Genomic DNA, 22,877 nt, shown 5'->3' on the forward strand with positions numbered 1-22,877 from the left:
CATAAAACTTGTTGATAAATATATATTAGGATATTGTTGAAAAAGTTAAAAATGAATAGAAAGAATTTTGTATAAAAATTATAAGTGGACGGACATACATACATTAGAAATTGAATGAAGATAAATTAAGGAATGTTATTTTAATTATAAAGGGAATTTTGAATGCAATGGTGTCATGACAAATTAGTAGAAAGTATCAAATTGTAAAGTTATAAATAATTTAAATCGAACACTCGTTAACAATAAACACTTAATCTGAAGTTAAAGTAAAAATTTTACAAAAATAAAAAACTTAGTGACAGCTGTATTATAGCAAACTTCAGCTTAAAAATTAATATTTATTGTTAACCCAACCTTAAGCTGGGTTTCCGCATACACAGTAATCGGCGCCGATAACGAAAACTGAAACTGAAAAACGTTGGTGTTCGTCACCGTCTCGTTTCTGAATTGTTTTCGTATCAGTTGGATGTTGCACATTAAATAGAATTTCATTATTTTTGACAAAATTTATTATTTTTTCCTTCCCAATTTTCATTGCCGATTTCTGAAACGAACTTATTTTCGGTGCAAATGTATGGAAACGAAGCTTTAGCCTCCAATTTGTTCAATTTTGTGTATGCACATGAATTAATCTTGTTCGGACACCGATTGTCAATGTTATGTTGCTGTCCACACGAGACAAATTCATGTGTTAACAACTTGAGGGCTTGTCAAGCGGTAAGTGTGTGAAAAACCATGATTTAAATCAAGTTTTGTGTATGAAATAAATAAAATGTATTGTATTATTATGTTTTCAAAATGTTTCCAAGTCATTTATTATTTTTCCCATATCACTGTAAAATCTACAAATTTTATTTTATTTTTATTACTGTAAAATTTCATTTATAAAGTTTTTGTTTCTGTTTTGCTTTAGTTCTATATATTTTAATAAAGTTATTTATTGTTATTTGTTTTCAATAATTTATTTGGTTTGTTTAAAGAGTAAAATGCATCCAAAAAGTTTGTTGTTTTCTTTTTTAATATTTCGTTTTTCTTGTTTAGTTTTTCTTAATATGGTTTTATAATCATTTATGGTTGTTTTTTTTTATTAATTTTTATTCTTTGCTACGATTGACATTTGTTTAGTTGCTAAAAAATAATTATCTTTTAGATAGTCTTTCTGTAATTACTTTTTCATTCTTTATTATGGCGGAAAATATATGATAAAATAAACATTGAAATACAAAAATACAATTTTTTTGAAATAAGAAATTTGTTTTACTGTGTAAAGTAGTAATTTTAATGAATTATTGGAATTGAAATCAGAGAAATTAAATACGTCACTGAGATTACAAAAAATTTGTTTAAAAGTATTTAGATATTTATTAGAGTTCGTTTGTGACCAGATCACTTCAGTTTTTTTCGGGTATCATCATTTATCTGAAGGCTTTTATTTTTATGTAAATAAAAATAATGGCGTCCTTTTTTTTGGAAAATTTTCACTCCTTGTGGTGGTTCAACGCACCTAACGAAGCGGATTTTGAGCACATTTTTCTGAATATATTGCATATCTGATTTCACCTGTCGATTCTGCATTAAAATTAATACAATTAATGTTTTTTGAATCCTTAAAAATAGTTCCAAAAACCCACAACAGTTGGCGCAAATCTCATAAAAAAAAAAATAAAAAAAAATGTTAGATTTTTTAAATATGCACGATGAAAAGGCATTTTAAGCTTATTTCCTTTCTAAAACAACCCGTTAAAAAGCGATAAAGCAAAATCTCAATAAATGCTTTCTCTACAGTATTTTTCCTCTACAGGTGAAATGTTTTTAATTATAGATGTCTTTAATAGGATGAGTCTCTTAATAAATATGAGTTTGGTGAGCTCTACAAACTGGAACATGCTGCGTGCTCTAAGCATTGACCGGCTTCAATAGGTCAGATAACATTTTTTGCCAAGAAGGAACCATATTAGACAGCCCAAGAATACTCCGAATTAGCTATTAATACATACATATGTATCACTGTATTCCTCTGTGACTCTTGACGATTTTCCGATGCGACCTGTGATAAAGAAGTAGCCATAGAATAAATACATAGAACGGAGGGAGAGAGAAATGTGCTTTCTGGCAAAACATTCTCATGAATTACGTTTTTGACAACCGACTTAGGATTTTGAATCTCAGTTATCTATCTAGTTGTCATCTATGGAAGTAGATGATATGGCAAATTTTAGTTGCAAATTGATTAATCTCATTTGAAATTGTAGTCTTATCAATAATTGTATTATTTAAATTGTTTATTTAGTTGTCAAAATCTACTTAGTCATAGACTCAATACTATAAGTAAACCTTAAATAAAAAAGTTCAAGTAATTTAAAGAAATCTTAAAATGTTTTAAAGAAAAACTTATCGTGAAAAATGTCCCCCCAAAATATATCATTATTTTAGAATTCAATAGATTGTTGGGATCCATGATTATAACCTAGATTGCTGCTAAAGCATCTACAAACTGCATTTCCTGCGAAAACGATTTACAATACTTTACATTATTTACAAGTTCAGTAGAGACAGCTTAAGATTTTTGAAAATAAAAGTTAGATTAATCGTTGATTAATTTAAGGATTCAATAGATTGTTGCAATCTATAATTATAAGCAAGATTGCTGTTTAAACGTCTAAAACGCCATTAAGAAAATATTTAACATGGATTTATAATAAAATGTAATGCAGTTTGTTATTCTCTTGTTATCTGACCAACTATGGATTTTGATTATTTTTATAAATTTTGTTGACAGTCGTGTTGTTTACAGAGAAATAAACGATCAACTTTGGCCACTGCGTGCTATGAGTGCCCACCACTGTCTACAAACAACCGTTCTTATTCTTTAAACGGAGTCGTTTTCAAAACAGAGTGAAAACGAATAAATTATATATTAGTGTTCTGGAATTCGCACGATTTGATTTATTGAAACAGTTTTGATTTGCTTAATAAACCTTTGCGAAATTTAAAAATTTATTGGAAATTTACATAGAGCGAAATCTGGAAAAAAAACTTATATACACAGCAGTTCTAGGAGACTTTCCCAAACTAATGATTTTATCTATAACTTAGGTTGACAACTACTTACATAAGTAGTTACTTGTCTGGTTAGTTTAACACTTGCAATTGATTCGTTTGGATTACAATGAGACTAGTTGATAACTGTTATGTACGAATTAAAGTTTAAAGTGTCTACACTCTAGATTAATTAGAGACACTTAACTATTTTAAATCAAAACAATTGCATTTTTTTCGTAATTAATTAACACCCCACTCCAAAGTTTTTATGGAATGGGGTGGTTAGTTTATTAACCACCATGGCGGTTGGCATTAATTATGATACGTGGCGTAAAAATTAGTTTGAAAGCTAATTATTTTGACTAAATTTTCTGACCAAAACAAACGAAATAGCACAGTAACACAAACAATATTTTCAACTTAATATATTAATCTAACCAGAGCACCCTGACCACAAAGTTTTGCAAAAAAAACATAAACGATAACTTCAAATAATTTTATTGTTTAGCTAAATGCCAATAGATGCCAATAAACTACATATGTTTAAAAGACTATAGAAAAGGTGGTTAGAAAGTGACCACTAAACCGCAAAGAGTTAATTGACAATTGACTTCACACAACATTATCTGGGATAGAGTTTCCAAAAAAAACCGAAGAATTTCAAAACCGCGGTTTCGGTTTAAAAAATTGAAAACCGATCGGTTTCGGTCGGTTTTGTGATAATTTATTAAGTATCAAGTGTTATAGAAACAAAAGTTGATAATATAGGAAATGCTATACAAATTTAAAATTCAAACTTGACGGTTGTTCAAGAGGATAAAGGAAAATTGGTACATTTTCTTTTAATAGTACTTTTTTAATATATTAAATTAGTTAGCTTATATACATTAAAGTTGGACAATATGCTTCTCAGTAAAGACATAATCAAGAATAGGGGGCTCAATGCTATTATGATACCAAAAAAAGGAGAAATAAACCAAACTAAGGAGCACTTTTTCGTTCTCCAAAATGGTACTTCTTGAATTTTCTATAATATCATGGTGCTACGATGGAAAAAAACTTGGAAAACGGCCTAGCGTGGGTTATAGGACTTGCTGAGTACACTACAAATTGTCTCTAAAAATTTCAGAAACACCCTCAAATTCAGAAGTTATTCTGAAAAAACCGTTTTCATTGATGTTCGTCGACTTATCGACCTGTAGCTTAGTCAGTTTTTGTCCGACTTTAAATTTTTTAACGGTTTTGGAAAGAAAACTGATTACGCTATAAAATGACGTTCATTTTTTGATACATTTTTAAGTTATAAGTATTGTTTTTTTTAAGAATATCTAAAAGAAAAACAAAATTTATCAACTATTTTGATTTTAGTCGCTTTTCATTGCTTATTTTGTTATGAAAGTTTATAAAAATTTATACCAACATTTATAGAAAATTTAGTTCTTAACAAAACATGGTTTTAATTATTCAAATCGGATGAAAATTCTAAAAGTTATTCAACTTTTAATTAACACCATTTTTAGTATTTTCTCACCCAGCGCATATAAATAAAAATAAACAAAAAACTGTAGAAAAAAAATATTTGGAAAATTTTGAATTTACAAGGTAAATTTTTTCGATTTTTTTTCAAAAAGTTTAATAACTTTTGCAAATATAAACCGATTTTAACAAGTAATATCTCATTTTTTCCCATATAAAGTTGTCTTTAAAACACTGCGCAAAAAAGAATAGGTTTTCATAGAAAAAAATTTAAATCGGTCTAAAAATGTGTGAGTTAGAGGTACTAAAGTACTACGACCTACCCTAAAACAGTTTTTTCAAAATATCTCAAAATTTTGAGGGTGTTTAAAAATCTTTGAAAACGGTTTTAGTATGTCCTCATCTAGGCCTACAACCCCCATTAGGTCGCTTTTCAAGTTTTTTGTTAATTTTCGGGAAATGTTTGTCGCGAATTTTCGGGAATTTCTTCATAAGTTTTCTTCTAAAAGTTACTATATTCAGATACGTTTCGATGCCCAAATTCGTTGCTAATTGAATTATTCTATTATATCCATAGATTTCAGTTGGCAAAGAAGTATTACTAATGAAATAACCGATTTTTTTTCACTCAACTCAAGCCATAGAAGAAAAATTTGGTTATTAAGAATGAATCAAATTTAATGTTTATGCTCTTAAACGAATTATTAAGATGCCTAACATTACATCTTTTAGGGATATAAAATGATCATTATTCATATTTAGAGAATATAATAACAATAATAGTGGTTCAAATTTGTTTATCTACAATCAGATTTGAAAAATTTCTCTAACTACGCATGTTTTGTAGATTTAACATGGTCGACATTATTAAGTTTTTTAATTAAACAATGAATTTATTGATTTCATACTGGTTAAAACTACGACTGTGACAATACCGATCAATTGCCACTATTAAATCAGAAACCCTTAATCGACTCAGAAAGTGATTCTAAGTCGATCGGTATACTTTAAGGTGGGTGTTAGACTAATATTTTTGGGCGTTACAAACATCTGCACAAACGCATTATACACTCCCCACTATGGTGGTGTAGGGTATAAAAATTCCCAGGAATTCCCGGGAATGAAACGATTTTTTAATTTCCTCCCGGGAAAGAAAAAAGTCCGGGAAATTAGGAACCCTAGTTAGAACTCGCAAAAGGTGACTTTAGTGGTACATTTCTTTTGCATTTTCAATAATAATGGGCCCAGAAATATGAAATTAGGCATTCATGATGCTGAGTGGGAATACAAAATATGGGTCTTTATGGTACTTTTTTAATTCTTATAATACGTTTCGAATGAGCTAGAATCCACATTACAATGAATCAATAAACTTGAAACTAGAAACAAGTTATCCTGAATTATTATTAATTCACAAAGGGAGACTTAATAGTACTATTTCATTGTTCTAATTGGGGTGGCAAAGTGCACCGTGTCAGCTAGTACTCCATACTTTTATTGGATATTTGAAAATAACTAAGTCTCTGTTAAAAACACTTTGCATTCTTTTTAATTAAATAAATAAACAGTCATTTGAATTTTAATTGTCAGGAAATACTTGGATGAATCTTTGGATGAAAAATATTGTTTTTCATATCTAAATTTTTGATTTTTCTACTGAAAATAGATTAAAAGTTAAAACCGAAGAATAATTGTCGGTTTCGGTTTTAGGCCTTGAAAACCCGCGATTTCGGTTTCGATTAAAACCGAATACGAAACTCTAATCTTGAATGCATAAAGTAATCAATTAATTTCTCTTTGCACTACAAAGAGCACACACGTGTCAAATTTGTTATATAAATTGGAGTTTGCCAAGTGATCAGACAAATTGTGTCTGCTGAGTTTTTTTTTAAATATTACGAGTGAAAAAATGAAATTTTAATATTTAATAAATATAAATATTTTAAAATTTATAAATTGGAGAAAAAAAAATTCAAAATCAACTACTTGAGAACATAAAACTGTAATTGAAATTTGATATACATAGATAGATCTACAACTTAAAAAAAGTAATAATTTTAAACAAATAATTAAATAACAATAAGTTTCTTCAAAAATTCTTGTACATATTACGAGTATTAATTATAAATTTTTGTTTTTACTTTTGTTATATTTTGTTGTATTAAATAGTGTAAAATTTCATTCTTGCAAGTATTCCAAAATATATGTATATTATATTTTTTTTTATTATTAATTTATTATACTTAAATTTATATATTTCATAATAAAGTTTGTTATGTTGTTTTATATTTTTATATTTTTTTTTTATATAGGTTTTTGTTGTTTAAATAAAAAAAAAGCAAATTGCTTTAAATATGTATGTAATTTTAATATATTGGAAATATGCTGGTATTTAAGAAAGAAAAAAATAATTACAAAAATTTGTTTTAGGGAAAGAAAAGGAAGAATCTATGGATTTAAGTTTTAATTAAGCTTTTAATTAAATTTATATTGTACATTACACTGTTTAGATGAATTTTTTTAATTGAATTAATTTTATTTATATTTTACAGCTATTTTTGTTGTTGTTGTTTTGCAGACATCTATACATATACAATTAAAAATTACACAGTACATTTTTACTAAATGATAATTATTTATATATAAAATAAAATTACTTTGTTTTTTGTACCCACCATCAGAAATTGAATTTGCCATTCTATGTATAGGGCCCAAACAAAGCCTGTTGGCTGAAATTTTCCACAAATACTCTCTGTTGATAAGGTTTGTTTGGTATTGAAAATGGCCAAAATTGGACCATGATTTCACCCAGCCCCTACACATTTTTTTTTGATACATATTCCACTCGCTTCCCACTAAGTGACCAATAATGCTTCTCAAGGAAAAGAATGAAGCTTTCATTTTGAAAAAAAAAAGATTTTGATTTTGCAACAAAAAAAGTCAAACATTTTTTATTTTAAAATTTTTTTCAAAAGATTCAAGAAATAGCTATCTAAATTATTTGGGACAAATTTTGATAAGAACAATAGGTAAATAAGTTACATGGATGAGAAAAAACAACTCTTTTGGTCAAAATATCAAATATTTATTCAAGCTAACTCAGAGAGTTATTGACCGAACTTGTTGAAAATTGTGTCTAAACTATTATCCAATTGAGTGTAAATTTTACATGTGTTTTGTTATTGTAACAAAAATTTTAATAAAAACAAAACACATACACAATTTTCTGAAAATAAGCGAATTCACTTAATAGTGAATAAATACGAAAGTAATCCATAGATTTTTATGATCGATATCTCATTTTGTTCCTTTTACATGTGGTTTTGCAATAAATTAATAAATCTAAACAGTTTCTGCCGTTTTCATGATTTTTTTAAAACAAAAAAATTGGATATTTTTACATAAAAAATATATTTTTTGCTTCATTTTTTCATTATAACTCCGAAACTACTGAGCCGATTAAAACGCAATATATAAATGAAAATTTGTACATAGCACGGGCAAAATGTTTTCAATGTTCAATCAATCGAAAGAAGAACATTAACCACTCAATTTTATGTATATCAAACAAAAAAGTTAAATTTTGTGAAAATGAGCGAATTCACTTAATTGTGAATAAATTCGAAAATAATCAATTGATTTTTATCTTCGATATCTCATTTTGTTGCTATTATATGCGGCTTTGCTACAAAGTAATAAACCTGAACAAGTTCTGCCGTTTTCGATTTTTCATGAGTTTTTTAAAACACAAAAATTTGCTATTTTCACGTAAAAAATATATTTTTTGCTTCAATTTGTTATTATAACTCCGAAACTACTGAGCCGATTAAAACGCAACATATAACCGGATTAAAGGTTATGTAAATTTGAACTTTTTACTTCAATAATATCGGACTAACATTTAAAAAAATACACAATTTTAGAAAAAAAAATTTAAAAAATATCTATCCATAGAATTTAAAAATTTTACCATTGTGTTGTGGTTTAAAAAGCTTCCAAAATTTTTTCGATTTTGTTGCCCTGTGTAATTTATACTCGTAATTAATGATATTAACATAAATTTCTACACAAGTCATATAAAGTTTTAAGAAATGAATCACCCTATCAAATAACAATAAGTTTCATCGGACCACATAACTGATTCAAGTTAGCACATAAGGTCAAAACTACATGTTGATGGTGGGTATATAAGATTCAGCACAGCCGAATATAACAATTCTTACTTGTTTATATTTATTTTGTGTTAGTTATTGTTTAAATAATAAAGGAAACAAATTAACGTCTAATATTGGAAATTGTTTTGGAATTCTATTTCTCCTTAACAACATCAAAAATTTATTCAAAAATTTGCAATGTTGGAAGTATGTTTTATTTAAAACAAAAAATTAAATTCAAGGGATTCTTAGTTTCGACTTAAATTCATTTACTTAGTTATAAAATAAATATTTCAAAAGTTTTAAGCCTAAAATGTATGTATGATCACTTTTAATTATCGCATGATCGAATCCCTAAATATAAAATTTGCAATAAATACTAGGAGCAGTGTTAAAAATGTTAACATGATTTGTTTATTTATTTATTTGTTTATAATAAATATGTAGTATATGTAAATGTACTTAAATATACTGAAATTTAATTAGTTACATACATCATGTACATATATATATTATATTAATGACATGTGATATTTAGTTTGTGGTTTTTAATACTTAAATATTTAACTAAGTAAATACATACATATGTAATTCATTAGATACAATATTCTTACATTGTTAGTGAATGATTTGTGTAAGTTTTTTTTTTTTGATAAATTTTTATATATAACTTGTATTTTCTCCTAATATGTACTAAATAATGCCAAATTTCTTTGATTTACATGTATGTTTTTTGTATGTTTTGCAGGATATTTGTTTAAAAAAAATATATAGAATTTTACTAAAATAAACTAAATTGAAAAAAATGTTTTTGTTAAGAAAACAAGTGCTAGAATAATTGTTAGTTTTTTGTTTTTTTTTCGTTTTAAATAAAATAAAATTTAATTTTCTTTTTGTATATAAAATATAGAATAATTTGATTATAATTAATATATGATATGATAAATTTAAATTCAACTACAAGAAATAGTTCATTTGTCTTACCAATCAGCACTAGTATTTGTTTGAATATGTTTTTGTGTGTATTTTAGATGAGTTAAATTAAGTTTTTGTCTTGAGAACCATAAAGAATAAAATGTTTTCAATATTGATGTTTGTTTTTTAAATTGTTTCCAATTGTAGTTGAAAATATTTGCTGCAAAAGCAAAAAATTAAATCATTTGAAGGGTCCGACCGAATATTCATTTTCGGATTAGACCAAAAATCGGCCCACTTGACTGAATACCAAAACTGTTATTTAATAAAAAACTAGGATTATGGAATTAAAAGGATAAACTAGTTTTTAATATAAAAAATTGAACACAAAAACTTATATTTTATTGCGTCTGAATTCAAGATGAAAACCCTAGATTAAACGGCTTTTAAAAATGAGCTGAAACAGGTTCTAAAATTAAATATTTTTTGTTTGGCAAATTAAGCATTGACTGATACCTTTCGAGCATCATATAATTCCAAATTGGAACTACATCTATTTATGTTGAAATTGAAAAAATCCAAATTATTCTTGAGAATATATTAATTGAAAATTCAGCATTTCAACAATAATACCAATTGAAATTCAGAAATCGAAATTAATGTTTAGAAAACTAAAATTTAAATTGAATTGAAATTTTCAGTTCAAAATTTGTATGGCTTTTTATACCCTTCACCTTTGTGAGAAGGGTATATATAAGTTTGTCATTCCGTTTGTAATTTCTACATTTTTCATTTCCGACCCTATAAAGTATATATTCTGGATCCTTATAGATATCGGAGTCGATTAATCCATGTCCGTCTGTTTGTTGAAATCATTTTTCAGAAAACCCCAGATATCTTCGGGATCCAAATCTTCAATAGTTCTGTCAGACATGCTTTCGAGAAGTTTGTATTTAAAATCAGCAAAATCGGTCCACAAATGGCTGAGATATGAGGAAAAAACCTGGACAATCTCGATTTTTGTCCTACATCTGGATTACTAAGTCATTAATATACAGCCCAATTATGAATAAAAAATTCCGCGGGAGTTTGTTCCCCGGGAGTTTTTTTCCATTGAATTTGAAAAGGAAAAATGAGAAAAAGGGAAAACTCCCGGCGAATTTTTATTCATAATTGGGCTGATAGACAATATGGATATCGAATGATAGATATTTCAAAGACCTTTACATGGTTTGTGTATAAAACCATAGTAAGTTGGACCTACAATGGGTCAAAATCGGAAAAATATTTTTTAACCCGACTTTTTTTTCACCAAAAGTTTCGCGAAATATTAATAAAAATTGAAAAACAAAAAAAATTTTAAAATTTAAAAAAAAAATATTTAAAAAACAATTCGAAAACACAAAAAAATTTTGTTTACCTAAAAATATTTAAAAATTTTATTTTGAAGTATAATTTGGGTATATAAGATTCGGCACAGCCGAATATAGCTCTCTTACTTGTTTTAAATAACTTTTTTCTTATAAAATACTACTCCGTTTTGTCAAACAAAAATAAATACAACAAATCATATGTCTGTTACAACAACAAACAAGTAAGAAAGTATGATCGGTCAAGCCCGTCATGTAATACCCTACACTGAGTAAATGATTAATTTCGGAATTTGACTTTATATGGGAGCTATGACTAATTATGGACCGATCATCATAAAATTTCGTGACATGACTTCTGTATATAAAACATATTTGTGTAGATACCTATACAAATTAAACAGTTATGACCTATAAAGTCCAATTTCGGTAGGTGAAATGATGGACCGATTTCCGCCAGTTTCAATAGGCTTCGTCCTTAGGCTGAAACAAAGGTATGTACCAAATTTGAACGAAACATCTTCAAAATTGCGATCTGTACTTTGCGCACAAGGATTTCATGTACAGCCAGACGGACGGACATCATTTAATCCACTCAGAAAATGATACAGGGGAAATACGAACGAGAATTTACAGCAAATGATTACGAACTACAATTGGTTACAGTGTAAATTTAAGACAACTTAAATAAATTCCTATTTTGTTTATAGATTGTTTTATTGTAGTTCTAATAGCTGTGGCTTTTTGTTGTTGTAAATTTTCAAAGGAACATAATTACAAATGAGGAGTTATTATTTTATTTTTTTAATCTTAATTTTACAATTTTTTTGAATAACTTTAAAAAATACTTTTAATGTTTTGTTAATTGTGTAAAGACTTAATTAGTTTTGAAGTAGTGATTAGTGTGTGTTATTTCAAGTACAAATAATGGATATACTATATAAATATATATATAATTCTGTTACTTTTGATTGTTTGTTAAAAAAGATGATAATAATTCTATACAGATTTTACAAGTTTTCTTTAGTTACTAAATTGTATAAATGAGTGGCTGAATGGGCGAATTTATGAATGAATGAATGATTGAAATTTAATTAATAATATAAGAAATTTAGTTTTAATGGGAATGTAAATTGCTTTCTACCCATTTATACAGAGATGTTTGTGATCTAGCCACCCATTCAACATTAGAGGCTACACTACTTAAGGTCATATTTAAAACGTCCATGCCAGGACCTCGTCCAAAACGATGTACTAAAGATTTAAGCTGTAAAGAAAATTGTTTAAAGACATCTTTAATGTAGCTGGTAATGAATAATAGAACTTACCTCATCATAATCAAATTTCGTGGCACCATATTGTGTTATGGCTGATATAACTTTGGCAAAAGCTATTGTTCCCTGGCCCATTCTTGACTCCAAGTCAAACCATTTCGCTTGCAGAAATCTGCAGGCCATAGCACCACCTGTGGGTGTGCCAGCTATCGCTTGAACTACTTGCACCACTTCGGCGGTGGGCAACATTGTGACATGTGACAGCAGACGATTTTGTAGCCAGGCGTCTTTTGTACGCCCTAATGCTCTTAGTAATTGCATGCGCTCTACATAGCTCTCGGATGTTCGCTGTAGCGTTACAAAACGTTCCCAGCAATGCTGCCAGTAAATATACTCTCCCGACAAAATTGAGCCAGTGTAAACGACCTGTTGCGTGTAAGAATTTCATTTTGAAAAATTTATATTTACATTTACTATATGTTGTTTTGTTTTAAAAAAAGATAATTGTTTTTTTTTTACCTCTCTTAAGTTAGGTGGTACGGCCGTTCCATTGTAATAGAGAAATTGATTTAACATATTTTTTGATTTTGTTATACTGTCTATATCTTCCCACAGCACTGAGGCCAGCAAAACTTCTGGTCGCATTAATCTAGAATGAAATTTTAAGGAATATCAGAAACACTGTGCTTTGGAGAAAAATTACTAAGTGACTATGTGTAGATCAGAACTTCGTATTAATTAATTAAAACCTTAATTCAGAATTAAAAATATCATCAATTCAATTAAGTTTCAATCAAAAACTTTCATTTGAATATAATTCATTAATTGTTGAATTAATCTATATATATATAAAAATGAAATGGTCCATGTATGTAATGTCATCACGTGAGAACGGCTGGAGCGATTTGGCTGATTTTTTTTTTATTCGATTCGAAATTTGCAGGAGATGGTTTGTAAAGAAAAAAAATTCAAAAATTCCGGTAAAACTCGGATATTCTTTTTTTGTGAGTCCAGACAACTGTAATAAAAAAGCTCCCTAAAGTATGCAGTACAAATTTAGATATTTTATTTACAAATAAATAAGAACAGGCTGGTGTGCGTGGGTTGGACAAACTTGATGAACTAACATTAGTAAATGCTACCGGGCGAAGCCGGGGCGATCAACTACTTCATAATAAAATTCATGCAACCTTTAAATTACACTGTCCAACAGCCTTTTTGGAACTGAATAGCCCTCTATAATTATGAAAGGTCATGTTGAGTAGATAATTTTTGTAGAATAAACTTATAGTCCAGCTGGTCTGAATATTTTTTTTTACAGTGGGTCAAAGATTTAATTTTTTGGTCGAAGGAAGCATTATACTGAATGAAAAAATGTTGTAAGTTAATGTTTGAGGGAATTCTTATTGCTAGAGTTATATTGTGGAATTTTATGGGGATAATTTTTGTGGAAGATCTTAACCCTCTAGCTCCTGTCTTTAGGGGTCAATTAGACCGTTTTTTCGAGAACATAAATAAAAGTCCATTCAAAAAGGACATTTAAGAATTAAAATATTCTACGAAAATGTTTGCCGGAAAATTTCAGTGGAGGTTACCAAACATACCAAAGTTGTAAATAAAGCTCTTTACGCTTAATAGACAAAATTACACGCCACCTCGGATCTCACATTTTTTTTAAAAAAATCATCAAAAATCTAAGTATGATCCAACTGAGCTGAAATTTAATATATAAATAGTTCTTAAGAAGATCCAACGTTGTAAATAAAGCTCTGTACGCTTAATTAAGAAAATTACACGCCACCTCGGATCTCACATTTTTTTAAAAAATCACCAAAAATCTAAATATGATACGAATGAGCTGAAATTTAATGTATAAATAGTTCTTAAGAAGATCTACAAAAAACATGCTTACATACATATTGAAGTTAATTCTTTTAGTTCAAGAGAACTAAAAAACAAAAAAAGATCGAGCAGAATTAAAAAAACATAAATAAATAAACCTAAATATCTCTTGAACTAAAAGAGAAAAATTGCATATGTGTTCATGTTTTTTGTAGATATTCTTAAGAATTATTTATATATTAAATTTCAGCTCATTCGCATCATACTTTAATTTTAGGTGATTTTTTTAAAGCGTGTAATTTTTTTAGGCGTGTAATTTTGTCTATTAGCGTAAAGAGCTTTATTTACAACTTTGATATCTTTGGTGACCTCCACTGAAATTTATTGGCAGAAATTTTCGTGGAATATTTTAATCCTTAAATGTCCTTTTTGAAAGGACTTTTTTTGAAGGTCTAATTGACCCCTAAATACAGGAGCTAGAGCGTTAAGAGCTTTCACAAAAATGATCCCCATAAAATTAATTGAAAAAAACTTTATCTAAAGCCTACATATTTGTAATAGATTTGAATTCAAGAGAAATTTAATCAGTCGATAAATTTCATTAAAGGTATTTACTGTGCATTATGAATTTATTCAATTAAGGTATTTATAGACGGCAATACTGAGTGTTAACACTTTTCAAATTTAGAATATTATTGAAATCATTCGGTATGTTAAGAAATCGTTTCGAAAAAACATTTATTGTTTACACGATAGTATTATAAATATTTTATTTCTTTGTTCATATATAATTTTCAGCAAACTTTATTTTTATTTTATATTTTCTTGACATTTTTGTTTGCCTTATTTGTACTTATAAATACATACCCGATACATATGCAAATAAAACGTTTTTGAATTGTTTTAAACAAATTTTCAATACCGACCGCAAATCAAAAAAATCATTCGTATTTTTTGAAAATCTAATACAAATTTTGTTTAGACGATGAAATTGTATACTTGAGTTTTTGACAAATATTAATACTCAGTATTGCCGTCTATAAATACCTTTAATATTAATTTCAAACAAAATGTTTAAAATAGTAAGGATGTTCATTTCAAAAAAGGGGAAAATTACACTCTGATTTTTTTACACTTTTACACAACAAAAATTCCACAAAAAAAATAAATTTTTTTTTAATTATTTTTATTTTGTTTGTTTTTTAAAATGTAAAAAAATCAGAGTGTAATTTTCCATTTTTTTTTTAATGAATACCCTCAATAAATGACAAAAATCAAAAATTTAAAAAAAAATTTCATTAAAAAGATGTCACATACTTTTAGTTTATACATATTTATTCATTCATATCTATTGAAACATTTTAAGTCATTTCAGGAATAAGTGTTTTACTATTCATTATCAACAATGTTTAGTAATAACCCCAGATTATTGGGATATTTTTCAATATTTAATAAAGCTATGTAATGAAGTAATCAAACACTACCTACACTAATTCACTAGCGGATTATATTTATTTAATTAATTAATTTATTTTTTTATAAAAAAACTCACCTGGTTGCCTCATCGCCATCATCATTCCAACCAATCTTCTCTATCACTGTGGACAATTTCATTTTAATAAATTCAGAAAGCATAAGGAAACATTCTGAATATTTCAGAATACGACGCCATTTTTCCAAATGACGCAGAGCCAATGCCATGGGACCCCAATTGGTTTCACTAGGCAGATATTGTATCATGTTCATGGTAATTTCACAGGGCAGCAAATTAGCATGGCAGAGTGTAAAAGCATCGGATACAAGACCTAAGCGATCCTTTTAAATTGTAAGTAAACATATTTTTATATTAATTATCAGATGATTAAATAAATAATAGTGGAATTCACGCTTCATAGTAAACTGCCATTGCAAATGTAGCAAGTCGCGTAAAAAGGCATAAACAGAAAAGTGATTTGAAGTAGAATGTATTAAAAAAATGGAGTTTAAAATAAATTCTTAGTAATAAAAAAAAAAGAAAAATGAACAAAAACTTTATTCCAGTCATAGAGAAATATACATAGATCGGAAACTCTCTAGTCAAAAACCTAACTCAGTTGTCAAAAGAGTTTTCTCTAGTTTCCGCTCTATGTATATTTTCTCTATGCTTCCAGTAATATTCACATTTAAAGATTTTACAGGAAAGTTTTTCCGTTGACAATATCGCATTATAATTTCTTGTTGACTCCAGTAAAAGTTTTAGTTAGAATTAGTCAGAATTTAACAGAAAAACTACAAAATATATTGATTATTTTGAGTAAGGAACTGCAAATCTGGCTTAAAACCACAAAGTATACAGAGCTGATAATTTTGTGGTTTAAAAAAAGGGCAAAATCAGTTGCCTATGGCAGATCTCATGAAAAGATTGTGTGTAAAAGTAAATCGCTTTATGTTACATGCAATAAAAATATAAACAAAAGGCAGTTCTGAAAGAAAGAGATAAATGTAAAACCTGCTTATCTTCTGACTCATGACAACTCTGTGTACTTTGTGTTTAAAACTAATACTGTGTATAGGCAAAATAGAATCAATAATTTTATAATAACATTAAAAATACCTATAGCATATTAACTACCCTTGTAAATATACTAGGAAGAGTGAATTCCGTTAGTAGTAATAAAAAACACTTACTTCTCCCGAAAACTTTTCAGGATCATTGGATAAATCTTCAATGATATTGGCCCAATTGTCATCGTTGTATAAAACACGATAATAGCCGGATTGGCGGGCATTCACTTTAATCCATTTAACATTTTCGGCAACATTGAAAATAACTGTATTGGAAGGAAAGTAATAAAAATTAGTAAAATTTTCTACTTGAATTCTATAAGCAATTTTTAAATAATTTCTTTAAGATTTTTTTTAATCAATTTTTTTTAAAAAATAAGATTTACTGCTTAACATGTATTTTCCATTCCAAATTCAACAGAATTTTTGGCATAGAATAGCGATCCTATAATTCAGAACAGGCATGTTGAGTAGATAATTTCTGTAGAATAAACCTATGGTCCAGCTGGTCTGAGTTTTTTTAAAAAAATGAGAGACCCATGTTGGGTTAAATTTTGTTAATTAAGCGTAAAGAGCTTTATTTACCACTTTGGTATCTTTGGCGACCTCCACTGAAATTTTCTGACAAAAATTTTAATTCTTCAATGTCCTTTTTTTATTTTCTCAAAAAAAAAAAGCTAAAATTAACCCCGAAAGAGAGGTGCTATAGGGTTAAGATCTTCCACAAAAATTATCCCCATAAAATTCCACAATATAACTCTGACAATAAGAATTTTCTCAGACATAAACTTAAATTCCGGATAAAAATGTTTTTATTTTGTTTTTTTAATTTTTATAAAATTTTGATGGTAAATTTTTTTTAACACTTTAGAATATACAGTATCATTATTATTTTGGCTATAAAGTAACTATTATATGGTTATTTATAGTGCTGTAAAGTCAAAGGTTTTTTCTTGTCATTTTAATATTAGAAAAATGTGATTTTTTTACTTTTGAATCGAAGTAGCCTGTGCATATTTCTTTAAAGTTTTTTATGCAAATTGGCACATGTTTTTATAAAACAGTTAGCAGTTAACCATTCCACGTTGTTATTAAGGAGTTTTTGCGTGTTCTTTGTATATACAAGTGAAGTGATTAGTAACTAATTTTAAATCTATAGAAACTAAATATAAAAAAAAGGTTTGAAAGGCCAGAACAAATTAAAAGGGGCTATTAAAGGTTAAGTGTAAATTACATCTAATACTGTAAAGTATCAAGAGTAAGTACTATAAATTTCAGCTGCAATTATCTGCCATTCCAATAACAAGAACGATTTTAGGTGCCTTCATATTTAACACATTTTTTTTGTATTTTTTTGGTCAATTTCAAAAATTATGTAAGTTTAAAGCTGAATTCACCCATGAGTTTCTGAAATATTTTTTGTTCGGAACAATTTTTTTTTATATGTAGTTTGAAGTCTCTCTCAAAAATAGAACGTCAAAATACATATAAAAAAAAAATTGTTTCAGAAACTCATGGGTGAATTCAGCTTTAGAGTTATTTACGTCTATGCTGAATTGGCCAAACCATGTGTTTGTATGTCGAAATTTTTTCAATGGATCGTTTATGTTATTTGTCATTATAAACCTAATTGAAGCCTAATAAACCTAATTTTTCGATACTTTTATAACGTCAATGTTTATTTGGCCAACTCCTGTATGCAATTTCTAATATTTTTTGCGATGGATCAATTGAGTTTTTCTTAAATGTACACCAAATTTAAAATTTTACATGAATAACCTAACTTTTCCGATAATTTCAAAACGTCCATGATTGTTTGGCCAAACCTTGTATAGGTTTGGCCATTTTTTTCAATCACTTATGCTATTCTTCGTTTTTGAACTAAATTTCAGGCATTTACAAGAATAACCTAATTTGTTCGATGCTTTTAAAACGTCCATGATTGTTTGACCAAACCCTGTACATATGTATATGTAATCCGAAATTTGAATGACCAATCTTTTTTTCGATCATATATTTTATTCTTTATTTTTGGACTAAATTTCAGCCACTTAAATGAAATTTTTTTTGATATTTTTAGAACGTCCATGCTTTTTTGGTCAAACCCTGTTTTTGAACATCGAAATATTTATTTATCGGTCGATCGGTTATGTTATTCTTAATACAAATACCAAATTTCAAACATTTTTATGAAGAAATAAAGAAGTTATGGATTTTTGGACGGAATTGAACACCGTGGACTGTAAAAAAAACTCAGACCAGCTGGACTATAAGTTTATTCTACAAAAATGATCTACTCAACATGACCTCTCAGAATTATAGGGTCGCTATTATGTCTTATTTATTTTAAACTACAAAGCATCGGATTTTTTACTTCTTTTGCTCTAGCTAATAAATATTTACCCAAAATAATGTTAAACACTATTTTGGCCAAATATTTATTTGAATAAACAAAACTTTTGCTACAGCAAAAGAAGTAAATAATATGGGTAAGATGTTTACCAATGATGCCATGTGTAAGATATTTATAGCTGTCTTACCATCCACATTTTGCATCCACAATGTTTCCGTTTGATTATTAAGATCGGTTACATAGGTTATGGGAAAAATCCATTTCATTTGTGGGGGAGGTTTCTGTTTGCTGGCTGGTGTTGGAGCCGCAGTTGTTGTGCTTGTTGTTGACATCTCCGTGGCATTGGCATTTGTTTTATTGTAGTTATTGCCATCATATGATTCATCATGTATGGCCAAAAATTCGGCTGGCTTAAAGGGTTTTTGCGATATGGTTACTTTATTGCCCAGCTTGGTTACTGTCAATAAGGGAAAGCCGGATTGATGTGTCCACAAAGACATCATGTCCTAATAAAAATGAAATTAAAAAGTTATTTGGGAACACATAATAAGTAATTACAAATCGATTGTACCTTAATATTTTTCGCACCATTAGCCTTCTTTGTGCAGATATTCCATAAATCTAAGGGCTCAGCTGTTTTGAAACGATTCAATTTAAGAAAACCTCCCAAACAACTTCTGAAACGATCTTCTCCTATAGCAGTATGTAACATGGAAAATATAGCGGCAGTCTGCAATCAAACATACATATTTAACCATTAATATACAAGTAATTTTTACAATATTCTTTAAAGAAATGAAATGAACTTACTTTTTGTATAAAGAAATCTTCATTATTACCATCATGACTAGTGCCATTCATGATGCTATCCCAACCCTGTATGGCATCAATATCCAAAGCGGCTGTAGCCATATTCAACAAATATATTTCTCTGAGAGGCCAATTTTCCTGCAGCGGCGATAACGTGTGAATGCCCAAGTATTTAATCAAACCCTCCCACAGCCACACATCTTTTAGAACCTTTCTCGATGTTATGCCACCAAAGAATTGTCTGACTATGGCTTCTGCTATCAACAAAGCACTTTTTTGATATTGTTCAGTTGTTTTGGTTTCGGGATCAGTTAGAAATGAGGTTTTCAAAGTAACCAAACCCAATGAGGATATGATATTACGATCTAATGATGGCAAAGCCACAAAATCCACTTTCGTCAGAGGATAACTGACATCCAACCACGTCTGCATGTATTCCAAAACATCACGGGAGGTGTGCAAAATAAATGAAGACCGGGGCAATAGATCTCGTGGAGCATAGAACGTATAAGAGGGAGCTCGTTTTATCGTCGAACCCGTTGACTGGCTCATGGCTGTGAGATTTTTCGTCTCCAATTCTTTGGAAGGTGACACTGTTGTCGTAGTGGTGGACATATTTTTACCCAAAATATTAAAATTTAGCGAGTGAGTAAGTGCGGTTATATTACGCACTGGCGGCTTTTTCTCCTTCTGTTGAGTGTAGTTATTTAATTGTGCGGATTTTTTGGCACCCGCTCCGTATGGCGGTGTTTGTGTGGTGGGCATGTAGGCAGCTGATGGTTGTAAAGATTCTCGCTGAAAATCACTAACAACCCATGCAACAGCATCGGCTGGCAGGGGTGGTGTTTCGATGAAGTCATCGCGTAACTGTGTAAATAAATAAAAGGAAATGTAAGCAACATATTTCGTTTTTGTGGTGAGTAAACTTACCAATCCTGTTCCCATATAGAAACCTACATCCTCTGTAGTGTGCACAATGGAATTTGAAAGGCCTATATGGAAACGATCACGAAATACTGATATACGGAAAGGTGCTCTTATATGGGGTTCATCGAAACAAGGAAATGCTTTACGGGCTCCATTTGGTCGAAATACTGTGGCAGCTAATAATCTGGAAATTGTTTTTGTTTTATTAAGATAATATTTCAAAAACTTTATAATAAACATGAGTACTCATTCAAACTTCGATTCTTTAAAGATTTTGAAAATAAATTTAACTATCTAATACAAGAATCTGTACAAACAACAACGTTTGAGAAAACATTTTTAAACAGACGTCCTCATATAAAGATTGGACAAAAATAGAAGGAGTTATTGTTGTTGGTGTATAAAATTAAGCACACTGTTATAAATTGAAATATTGAAGAAATATGAGAAGTTTTAAAAAAAAATTCTCAAGGACTCATATACCTCCAATGTATCCTAAAAGTTTTCACTAAAAATCATATTTTTAGCAGTTTAACGCCAAAAATGTGAAGCTTAACTGAAAGTTTTAAAAATTTAGTAGCAATCGTTTTTTAAATATGTTTAAGGATGTTTGCAGGATTATGCAAGCAATTAGGAACCGACTGATGATTTCTCTGCATATAAAACTTATTTAAGTTAAATTACATACGATATTAATACTTGTCAAATATTTGTGCGTGTTAAAGTGATTTCCGGAAGTGGGCCTTATATGGGAGCTATGACTAATTATGTAGCTATGACTAATTAAAGCGAAATTTGTGTTGATAACTAAAGGTCTTCCAATAGGGACTTCCGAACTTTGGCAGTATTGTTGAAGCTACACCTTTCGTATTGCTTACAATTTATTCAATTTGTCTTTCCAAATCACCATGGACGGATATAGCGTTCAACAACACGAGCAAATGATAACGATGTTTTATCAAAATGGTTATTCTATTCGGGCAACGCTCCGCTCGCTTCGCCCATTTTACGCGGTGAGGCACATTTCTGGATGAATGGGTACGTCAACAAACAAAATAATCGAATTTCGGACGATAACAATCCACATGAGATCCAAGCTCGTCCAATGCATACCGAAAAAGTGATATGAACTGGCCACCGAGATCATGAGATTTGACCCTATTAGACTTTGTATTGTGGGTGTTTCTTCGCAGATCTATGCGAATAACCCATATATCACAACAGCCCTCAAAGCCAACATAATTCTGCCATCTGTCAAATTCAGCCTTATTTATAAAACCCTTTTTTTTGAAAAACACTTAAAAATACGGCCCTTGTTATAGAGACGAGATAACTGTTAGCAAGTTTTTCTTATTTTATTTAGAATTTTATCGCCAATATAGCTAAAAAACCATAAAAAGATCGAGCAAAATTAAAAAAAATATATCAATAAACCTAAATATCTCTTCAACTAATAGAGATAATCTACATCTTCTCAAAGAATATTTGTATTTAAAATATATATTTACGAAATTTCATCCTTGTGAAATTTCGTAAATATATCTCCAATAGTTCCCGAGAACCGAATTATTTCCAAAAAAAAGTTTCTAAACCACTGAGCATTAGTATATATAATTGGGTCCTCATAAGATTCTAAGTCCGTCCGCCTGTCAGTTGAGAAAAGATAGGGTCTAAACGGAGCTAGCTGGATGAAATATTCCACAAATACTCTCTGTTGATAAGGTTTGTTTGGTATTGTAAATCGGCAATATCGGTTCATGATTTCACAAATGTCTCCCCGGAATACTGTTTGTACAGTCATAAATATGTTGATTATGCGGCAATCCTGATAATATCTTATAAGTCTCCGTAATTATACTGTAAAGTATGGCGTATATCGTGTAACATTTGTTCCTAGTCCCCATACAAGGTCCCCCACAGAAAATGACTTGAAAAATCATAAATTTCTTATAATAATTAATATCGTTGATGAAATTGGATATAAATAAGTTTTATATGAATCTAAATCTTTCTACCCACTTTCTACCCGATCCTCACGGTCCATAATTGTCTGTAGCCCTATATAACCCATATATCAGACAAAATATTTTATTGCCACATATTGATCGTGGGTATACAAGCTTCGGCACAGCACTAAGTTTGTCATTCCGTTTGTAATTTCTACATTTTT

At 29.0% G+C, this 22,877-nt stretch overlaps 1 protein-coding gene across 2 annotated transcripts in view; it reads right to left on the reverse strand.

Annotated features, from left to right (window-relative positions):
* Positions 1-12,072: 12,072 nt before the first annotated feature.
* LOC135957153 (endoplasmic reticulum aminopeptidase 2) overlaps positions 12,073-22,877 on the reverse strand; it is a 111,664-nt gene continuing 100,859 nt past the window's right edge. For both annotated transcript variants that reach the window (XM_065507843.1, XM_065507851.1), the window contains exons 6-14: positions 20,711-20,891; positions 19,781-20,647; positions 19,542-19,700; positions 19,158-19,476; positions 16,741-16,883; positions 15,626-15,888; positions 12,751-12,880; positions 12,286-12,657; positions 12,073-12,224 (exon numbers count right to left, since the gene is read on the reverse strand). In XM_065507843.1, the coding sequence (XP_065363915.1) occupies positions 12,075-12,224; positions 12,286-12,657; positions 12,751-12,880; positions 15,626-15,888; positions 16,741-16,883; positions 19,158-19,476; positions 19,542-19,700; positions 19,781-20,647; positions 20,711-20,891 (2,584 nt within the window). In that variant the 3' untranslated portion in view covers positions 12,073-12,074. The remainder of the gene's footprint in view (positions 12,225-12,285; positions 12,658-12,750; positions 12,881-15,625; positions 15,889-16,740; positions 16,884-19,157; positions 19,477-19,541; positions 19,701-19,780; positions 20,648-20,710; positions 20,892-22,877) is intronic.

Source organism: Calliphora vicina, chromosome 1 (genome assembly GCF_958450345.1).
Source record: "Calliphora vicina chromosome 1, idCalVici1.1, whole genome shotgun sequence".
Lineage (NCBI taxonomy): Eukaryota > Metazoa > Arthropoda > Insecta > Diptera > Calliphoridae > Calliphora > Calliphora vicina.